Source organism: Sphaeroforma arctica (assembly GCF_001186125.1).
Source record: "Sphaeroforma arctica JP610 unplaced genomic scaffold supercont1.63, whole genome shotgun sequence".
In the NCBI taxonomy this organism is placed as follows: Eukaryota; class Ichthyosporea; order Ichthyophonida; genus Sphaeroforma; species Sphaeroforma arctica.
In genome coordinates, this window is record NW_014040495.1 from 1,770 (window position 1) to 11,955 (window position 10,186).

The following is a 10,186-nucleotide window of genomic DNA, read 5'->3' on the forward strand; positions in this document are numbered from 1 at the left end:
TATATATACACACACACACACATACTATATATATATATATATATATATATATATATATATATATATATATATATATATATATATATATATATATAGATACATAAACTTAAACATACACACAAACATACACACACATATATATATATATATATATATATTCAGTACATTAATCTGTGTATGCGCCTTTTTGTTGGCGTGGGTTTGTGTTATGTATTCTTTCATATATCTGTCCATTTCTTGTGTACACACCGTTGATTTGTATAGTTTACCTTGTCTCGCTTTTTTTTGACATGTTGCTGCACTTCAAACTGGAGCTCGCCAGATGCGCTGGAGAACTGGCAGATAGTATTTGATCTCAGCACTAGAGATTACAAGTCCTCAAAATCATGTTAGCTTAGATCGTGGGGTGTGGATTGTGTACACTGCACAGTACATACCCTTGTATTTGTAGAGAATTCGCATACATTACTTTACCGTCTGTTCATTTTGATGATGCCTTTCGATAAGGTGATATAAAAGCCTATGAGTCAACCTTGTAACAGTTTGTTTTTTGAAAAATATTCAATCATACTTTTCTACAACAAAAATTTTGCCTTAATTACTTCCGACTTTTGAGGGAAAATCCACGAAAATATCGGGCTCTATTGAGGGCTATATTTTAACACTTAGTTACCTAATTTGGAACACACCCGGTCCGTAATACAGCCTTGGTGCAGGCTCTCGACTCTCAAGTTTCTACAGTGGTCCTTTCTTCAAAGCGAACACTCGCAGTCATATCAGTATACGCATACACAAACGCGATAACAGCTATTACCAGGGTTTATCGCAATATAGCTGACACAAGGTATATAGAGGAGCTGAGCTCGACTACAGATAGAGAGCATACCGCAAAGCCAATATGATGCAGTCTGTACTTCTAGGAGTGAGAAGGGGCGCCAACGCATATAGATCAATACCTTCAACACAGCAATCACAATGGCGTGGAGCTGTTGGAATGGGGGTGGTATACACCAGAGAATATGGTATGTCCACGTAGATTTTGAACTGATTCATATTATTTTGTAGAGTGATAGTATACATAATCAATCAATGTGCAACATACGTTTGTACATGATTCTACAGGCATACTTTTGGTATCTCAAATATACAACAATATATATAGTATACATACATACAAGCACACAAACACACACACACACAAACACACACACACACAAACATATATATATATATATGTATATGTATGTATGTATGTATGTATGTATGCATGAAGCATGAATGGATGTATGTATGTATGTATGTATAATACACACACACACACTGTATATATATATTATATATATTAATATACATATACAAATATACATACTTACGCAAATACACATACATACACACACAAACACACACACATATATATATATATATATATATATATATATATATATATATACGTATATGTATTTATGTATATGTGTACGTATTGCTATATTTATGTTTATATGTATATGTATATATGTGCATATATAGATAGAGGCAGACAGACAGAAAAGTTCGATAAAAACACACATATATATAAATATATATATATCTATATTTATACATACATACATGCATACATACATACATACATACACACATTCGAACACACATACTCACATACATACATATATACATATATATTATGCGTATATATATTATATGTATAATATATATATATATATATATATGCATGACCTATGTATGCATGTATGCAAACATGCTTCCGTGTGTTTATGTATGTGCCTATATATATGTGTGTCTCTGTCTCTTTTTTGTGTGTGTATGTTTGTATGTGGGTGCCTTTGTGCGTCCATTCGGGAGCGTTGCTTTGTGCGTGTGCGCGCGCGCGTGTATATGTGTGTTTAGTTTGTTTGTGTCCGTTTGTGTGTGTGTGTATGTATGTATGTATTTATGGATGGATGCATATATATTTTCTTAAATATATGTATTTACTTAAACTATATATATATATATATATTTGAATATATGTATATATATATATTTAGTTTATGTGTATACAACTATATATCTACATATGTATATATCCAAATATCTGACTATAATATGTATGTGTGTATATATATACATATACGTGTGTGTGTGTGTGTATTTGCATATACATATCCTTATATATATATATATATACGGTTTTGTTGGCATTTATTCATGAATGAAGACTTATTTTCAACTATAAATCGATACATACGCTTATATGCATACCTTTGAACTGTACCGTTCAGGGTCCCATCCCAATTTCCCAAACAAACATTCTAAACGCCATCGACTGTGTTTATTGGTAGATACATATAAACAGCACATGCACGTGAATTAAGTTTTATCCCGTTCACCTCTAACCACAGTCACAAAGGTAGTCATGCCGGCTCTGTCGCCTACGATGACGGAAGGAGTGATCTCAAAGTGGTGCATTGAGGAGGGCGAGTCCATTGAAGCTGGGGATGTGCTGTTTGAGATGGAGACAGACAAAGCCACCATGGAGGTGGAGTCCAATAACGATGGTATTCTTGCCAAGATCCTGGTACCCGCTAGTACTGATGTCAAGACACCGGTATGTATCGGGAGCGTGTGTGCCTTGTAACACCTGCCAGAGATTAGTGGTCATTCCCGGCTTCACACTTGCGCACGGCCGTAGAACGTATCATGCCCCGTGGGTACATACATGTCGTTTGCTTGATGAGGCTTAAGGTGGGTGTGATACGAAAGCACACCAGGTAGGAATGGTGCGTCGTTTTCACGGTGTATGAATGTGCTACGCTGGCAGTTATATTGGTCACTGAGACATTTGCGATGTCATTGCATTCCGGTGCAGGTGAATAAAAATGTGGCTCTGATGGTTGAGGAGGGTGAAGACTGGAAGAACGTAGAGATCCCTGCCGACGACGACGCAGGAGGTATGCATGTGGGTATCTATCTGCATCAGAGTACCTGTGTAGGTGTATATGTACGTAGGTATAATATATATATATATATATATATATACATACATACCACGCGCCTATTTAATCACGCGTACATGAGGACATAAACTACATTAAACACGTACATGATCGATTTTCGTACTCTTCCAATGTTAAAACACGTATGCCTGTCTAGCCGCACTGCCTAGGTGCAAGCCATACCCTTTACACTTGAGCTAAGTAGCTAGATATATGTCTATAGCGTTGCAGCCAATTCTATATCTATACCTACATACTTAAACCAACTACGAAACTCATACACCTTTATTATATCTTTACGTACGCACGAATCGCCTCAGCCTCATCCGAGGCGCCTGCAGAGAAAGCCTCAGAATCAGCCGAGGCACCCGCACCAGCTCAGTCGTCTGGCGGCGGCGATGATGACTCACACGCAGCAACACGCTCCACACTATTGCCATCGGTAGCCCAATTGGTACAGAAACACAACCTCAATGTGGCTGAGATCCCTGCTACGGGTATGTGCAGTGTGTTGTTGTTGTTGTTGTTGTTGTTGTTGTTGTTGTTGTTGTTGTTGTTGTTGTTGTTGTTGTTGTTGTTGTTGTTGTTGTTGTTGTTGCTCTGTAGGGGGTTTGTGACTGTTTTGCGTTGGTAGTGTGTGCTGTGTGTATCTGTTTGCGTGTACAGGGTCAGTGCATATATTTTTTGTGGGTACGTCTACGTATACAACAAGCATGACTCCATTGTGGCTCGCATTTTTGCCACAGATGTGTGTAGCGTGCGTGTATTTGCATTTGTTTGCGTGTTCACTCAGGATTAGCGGTATGCATCACTGTAGAGACTCCTGTGATTGGTGTGTGCACTACGTGTCTACATGCATTGTTTGCCGTTTCACATCAGCCATCGGTGTAATTTGCTAAACACCCCACAATACACCATATTCTCATCCATCATATAATCATACAGGTGCATTCATTTGCTAAACCCTCTACCCTACCTTGCATGCTTATCCGTCATCTATTCGCATATAGGCCCTAAAGGCCACCTCTTGAAGGGAGATGTACTCAATTTCTTGGAAACTGGACAGAAAGTAGGCGCCCAGTCTTCCAGCGGATCGTCTCAGGCTGCCCCCAGCACTGCGTCTAAGAGTGCGCCAGCCAAGTCAGCCGCACCCGCCGCTGATGCAGGTGGGTACAGTTATCTGGATTGCATGTGCCGGCCTATTTAGTAATTGTGTAGGAAGAGTCTGTGCCGACTTGTGTAGGTAGGGTCTGTGATGAAACAGCAGATATATGCTTTTGATAGGAGTTCCGGGTTCCTCTTCCCGCCTCCCGCCCCCCGCCCCTCTCCCCTCTCCCCAAAAGTGTTCTCAATCAGAATTTACGTACAATGCACTTTAGAAACATGTCTTATTTTCTTGATTGTTCATCTGCACAACGTCATGTAAGTAGCGGATGTCTTGGTGTTGACTTACATACCACGAGTCTTCCCGGCTGATCATTCTCGCAAGCGCACCTCGACAGCCACGAGTCCTATGTATGCATATGTATTGGACTGTAGTGGTATCATGGGATGGTGCTTACCTTAGCATTGACAATACAAAGTGCACCACTCCACTATGTGCCAATGATCAATGCACGCGCGATGAAGATCCGCAATTGCATTGTAACATATAGCCAAGCCTAAGGATGACCATGTATGATTCTCTGATTACAGTGAATATGTACGATGGCAGCCTAAGGATGACCATGTGTGATTCTCTGATTATAGTGAATATGTACGATGGTAGCTAATTGTAACATATAATGCCAAGCCTAAGGATGGCCTTGTGTGATTCTCTGCTTATAGTGAATATGTACGATGGTAGCTACGGGATCGTAGCACACACCTCCCTCAGAGGCTACCCATCATCTCAAGTCAGCTTTATCTCGTGCCAAACACACTCACTGCCTTCGGTTCCCTCCGCATCTCATTAACATTATCTGCCGGTTTGTTCGGTCATTACCTTGTGAGTTGCAGAGTACGAGGATTTGCCTGTGTCCAACATGCGAAAGATCATCGGCTCGCGTCTGTTAGAATCCAAGACCACTATCCCCCACACATACATGACTCTGGAGTGCGATCTCACCAACGTTGCTAAGATGCGTGCCAACCTCAAAGAGCAAGGCGTCAAGGTGTCCGTCAACGACTTTGGTATGTGCTGGTGTGTGATGGAACGTATCACTACCGAGAAGTAGTGGTATCACGCAAGCTACAGTTGTCCCGCACACTTGTTTGTCTGTTGTTGAAAGCTGCGCTCACTTTTAACCACGGCAAAGAAATGCTTGAATGCTTGCAGACAATATACTTGAGTGACATATGGGATGTACCACTCGCATCGCACGGCCAGGTTACGTCTGACTATCACTTGTAGGATAGTGTGGGTTACGGCTGCCTATCACTTGTAGGATAGTTTGGGTTGTGACTGACTATCACATGTAGGATAGTGTGGGTTGCGACTGACTATCACATGTAGGATAGTGTGGGTTGCTTGTAATTATTCTTCGTACACACAGTTTCTGTTGAAGGAGTGGGTGATGTGCTTGGTGGTCGTTCTGGCACACCCCTGATTGCCACAGTATCAACACGTACACAACTTTCCGCACTCCAATCATCTGCTTTATCATAGGCATCGCGTAGGGGGGGGTTAGGGTTTAGTAAACCCTAAAACCCCATCATGCATTCGTGTGCTAGATAGAGACTTCATAAATACACACTTATAACGTATAGTGTACACCTTAATACAAGTTAGTCCTGCCATATCATCACTATATTGTCCATACCTAACAGTGCGGATTGCGCACTCATAGACTCCCTTGTAAGCATAGTAACTCCAAGATTAGTGATGCCAATACAAAAGACGTTACCCACCCTTAACTCCCCAAACAACAGCCCTTTTACACACAGTTGATAAGATTACACCTGTCACAACCCTTCCAACTACTCACCACGCCACACACACAGTGGTACAGTTGTTAAGATGACACCTTGCACAGCCCACGCTTCTAACTACTCACCACGCCACACCACACACTCAGTGGTACAGTTGTTAAGATGACACCTTGCACAGCCCACGCTTCTAACTACTCACCACACCACACACACAGTGGTCAAGGCTTGTGCAGCGGCCATCAGCGAAGTGCCGGGGGTCAACTGTCAACTACAGAAGGACGGCGCCATCAAGGAGAACGATAGCATTGGCATTAGCGTTGCCGTGGCAACGCCCACGGGACTGATCACGCCCATTGTCACGCAGGCGAACGGTCGCAGTGTGCGCAGTATCTCCGGTGCGATTAAGGAGCTGGCTGGTAGGGCTAAGGCGGGCAAGCTGCAGCCCAAGGAGTACCAGGGAGGATCCTTCAGGTGTGTGTGTATGGGATCGGAGTGAGTGCATGGTTCTATTGACAGGTTCACCCGGATCTTCGAAGCGTTTCGAAAAGTTGGCGGATGTTATGGTGTTATAGGGAGGTGTAGTAGATCACGAGCACTCCCCCCAGCACGTCCCCTACTAGTTTTACCATCAACTTCATGCCGTACATACCAAATGTGTATCAACTATTCTGTGCAATCGTATAATCAGGCCCAGCCTCCCCTACCCCTGCACTAAACTCACCCCATCACACGCACTACCTGTACGGTGCACTATAAGCTAACCACATCATCAGGCCTAGCCTCTCCTACCCCTGCACCAAACTCACCTCATCACACGCACCACCTGTACGGTGCACTATAAGCTAACTGCATCATCAGGCCCAGCCTCCCCTACCCCTGCACTAAACTCACCCCATCACACGCACCACCTGTACGGTGCACTATAAGCTAATCGCATCATCAGGCCTAGCCTCTCCTCCATACTCATCCGCGTGAGCCGCCTGTTCCATTGCTATCCCGTTACAGTGTATCCAACCTGGGTATGTTTGGCGTGGCTGAGTTCGCAGCCGTCATCAACCCCCCGCAAGCCGCTATCATGGCTGTCGGAGGTGGCCGCAAGGTGTTCAAGGCCGGCGAGGCTGTGGATGGTATCCCCACATACGTACCTGCCGAACTGATGACTTGCAGGGTATGGGAACCCACTCGCACCCACTCCGTGTATCTGCTGCGCGCTCTGCCTTTCGCTTCGAATATGCCTCAGCCTGTGCTTTGGGGCTGGAGTTGATTCTACAGCTGCTTTCGTCGTTTGTTGGGTTTCTGCTTCCGTTGTTTGTTGGGTTTCTGCTTTCGTTGTTTGTTGGGTCTCTGCCTTATTGGTGTTAGCATGGTGTACCTTCTGAGTGGGTATTGTCCGCATATTTCTAATCCACACACTCTGCCATCTGCAGTTGTCCTACGATGAACGGGTGATCGACTCGGAGACCATGGCAAAGTTCTGCGACCAATTCACGGCCAACATGGAGGACCCATTAAATATGATCTGAGTATCGTAGCTCTGAAGTATATATATATACAATACCAGACTGCCTGAGCACACCGTACGTACCCAAGGGTGGTACGCTAGCCCTACACACCGAGGGCATCCACTCGTTGCTTCACGCGATCGAAAGTCAAGTTAAGGGTAATAAAATTTAATGGTAATAAACTTATTTCGCTTCCATCGCAAACGGATAGACGATGTGCTCTGCAGTTGTGAGGGTCTGGGGAGTTTGGTTACAGTTTGGCTCTCTTTTGAGCCGTATTTGCATCTATGAAAACGTATCGATAGACACCGGCGGCTAAATGGAAATATCTTTGTGTAGCGACAAATGCTTGGTTATCGATCATAACGTCACTCGTGCTTGTACCGTTGTGTTTTGTGTCATTTTGTGATTGTAATAGTGTGGGCAAAGCGCACTTGCCCTTACTGACTGAGCAATTAGATAAGCTGCCGGGTGTGTAGTGCGTCATGTAGCTCATGTTTACCTCAGTACATCAAACTATACAAATAGTCGAGTATGGTCCATCAGAAAATAGGGAAACACTAAACCCTGGGGACGTCTGAAGCGTACTAAACGTACCCAGTTGTATCCTCAACACGTGGTTGGCACGTGGTTGGCTGATGAACAGCGTCAGCATTGAGTACGATAGGAAGAATATACTTGTGACAATATACTTACAAGAATATACTTGCCAGAATATACTCACGAGAATATACATACAAGAATATACTCCCGAGAATATGCCTGTGAGAATAAATGTGCCAGAATATACTTGTGATAATATACTCGCGAGAATATACTTGTGACAATATACTCTTGAGAATATACTTGTGACAATATACTTACAAGAAAATACTTGCCAGAATATACTTGTGACAATATACTTGTGAGAATATACTTGCCAGAATATACTTCTGACAATATACTCGTGAGAATATACTTGTGAGAATATACTTGTGGGAATATACGTGTGACAATATACTTACAAGAATATACTTGCCAGAATATACTCACAAGAATATACTTGTGAGAATATACTTGCCAGGATATACTTGTGAGAATATACTCGCGATAATATACTTGTGAGAATATACTTGTGACAATATACTCATGAGAATATACTTGTGACAATATACTTACAAGAATATACTTGCCAGAATATACTCACGAGAATATACTTGTGAGAACATACTTGCCAGAAAATACTCGTGAGAATATACTTGTGACAATATACTCATGAGAATATACTTGTGACAATATACTCACAAGAATATACTAGTGAGAATATACTTGCCAGAAAATACTCACTAGTATAGACTAGTGAGAATATACTTGCCAGAAAATACTTGTGAGAACATACTCGCGAAATATACTTGTGAGAATATACTTGTGACATTATACTCATGACAATAAACTTGTGACAATATACCTACAAGAATATACTTGCCAGAATATACTCACGAGAATATTCTTGTGAGAATATACCTGCCAGTATATACTTGTGAGAATATACTCGAGAGAATACACTTGTGACAATATACATGTGACAATATACTCATTAGAATAAACGTGACAATATACTTACAAGAATATACTGGCCAGAATATACTCACGAGAATATACTTGTGACAATATACTCGCGAGAATATACTTGTGACAATATATTTGTGACAATATACTCATGAGAATATATATGCCAGAATATACTCACAAGAATATACTTGCCAGAATATACTCATGAGAATATACTAGTGAGAATATACTTGCCAGAAAATACTCACTAGTATATACTAGTTAAAATATACTTGCCAGAAAATACTTGTGAGAACATTCTCGCGAAATATACTTGTGAGAATATACTTGTGACATTATACTCATGACAATAAACTTGTGACAATATACTTACAAGAGTATACTTGCCAGAATATACTCACAAGAATATACTTGTAAGAATATACTAGCCAGAGTAAACTTGTGAGCATATACTCGCGAAAATACACTTGTGACAATATACTTGTGACAATATACTCATTAGAATAAACATGACAATATACTTACAAGAATATACTTGCCAGAATATACTCACGAGAATATACTTGTGAGAACATACTTGCTAGAAAATACTCGTGAGAATATACTTGTGACAATATACTCATGAGAATATACTTGTGACAATATACTTACAAGAATATACTTGCCAGAATATACTCACGAGAATGTACTAGTGAGAATATACTTGCCAGAAAATACTCACTAGTATATACTAGTGAGCATATAATTGCCACAATATGCTTGTGAGAATATACTCTCCAAATATACTTGTGATAATATACTTGTGACAATATACTCGTGAGAATATACGTAAAAATATACTTACAAGAATATACTTGCCAGAATATACTCACGAGAATATACTAGTAAGAATATACTTGCCAGAATATTCTTGTGAGAATATACTCGCAAGAATATACTTGTGACAATATACTTGTCAGAATATACTCACGAGAACATACTTGTGAGAATATACTCGCGAGAACATACTTGGAAGAATATACTTGTGACAATATACTTTTGACAATATACTTGTGACAATATACTCGTGAGAATATACGTGACAATATACTTACACGAGTATACTTGCCAGAATATACTTGTGATAATATACTCGCGAGAATACACTTGTGACAATATACTTGTGACAATATACACATGAGAATGTACTTGTGACAATATACTTACAAGAATATACTTGCCAGAATATAC

The 10,186-nt window shown here is 40.9% G+C and overlaps 1 protein-coding gene across 1 annotated transcript; it reads left to right on the forward strand.

Annotated features, from left to right (window-relative positions):
- Positions 1-758: 758 nt before the first annotated feature.
- SARC_01543 (hypothetical protein) lies at positions 759-7,627 on the forward strand. The gene is made up of 9 exons (XM_014304708.1): positions 759-1,022; positions 2,400-2,605; positions 2,867-2,948; positions 3,314-3,490; positions 4,004-4,159; positions 4,992-5,165; positions 6,119-6,374; positions 6,909-7,071; positions 7,331-7,627. Exons 1-9 carry the CDS (start codon positions 899-901, stop codon positions 7,424-7,426), a joined length of 1,434 nt encoding a protein of 477 aa, XP_014160183.1. The 5' UTR covers positions 759-898; the 3' UTR covers positions 7,427-7,627.
- The last annotated feature ends 2,559 nt before the right edge of the window (positions 7,628-10,186 follow it).

Excerpts from the sequence above, each read along its gene's own strand:
- SARC_01543 (XM_014304708.1), top strand. The coding sequence starts at position 899 with ATGATGCAGTCTGTACTTCTAGGAGTGAGAAGGGGCGCCAACGCATAT. Across the intron at positions 4,160-4,991 it reads CGCACCCGCCGCTGATGCAG|AGTACGAGGATTTGCCTGTG; the intron begins GTGGGTACAGTT and ends TGTGAGTTGCAG. Across the intron at positions 6,375-6,908 it reads TACCAGGGAGGATCCTTCAG|TGTATCCAACCTGGGTATGT; the intron begins GTGTGTGTGTAT and ends ATCCCGTTACAG.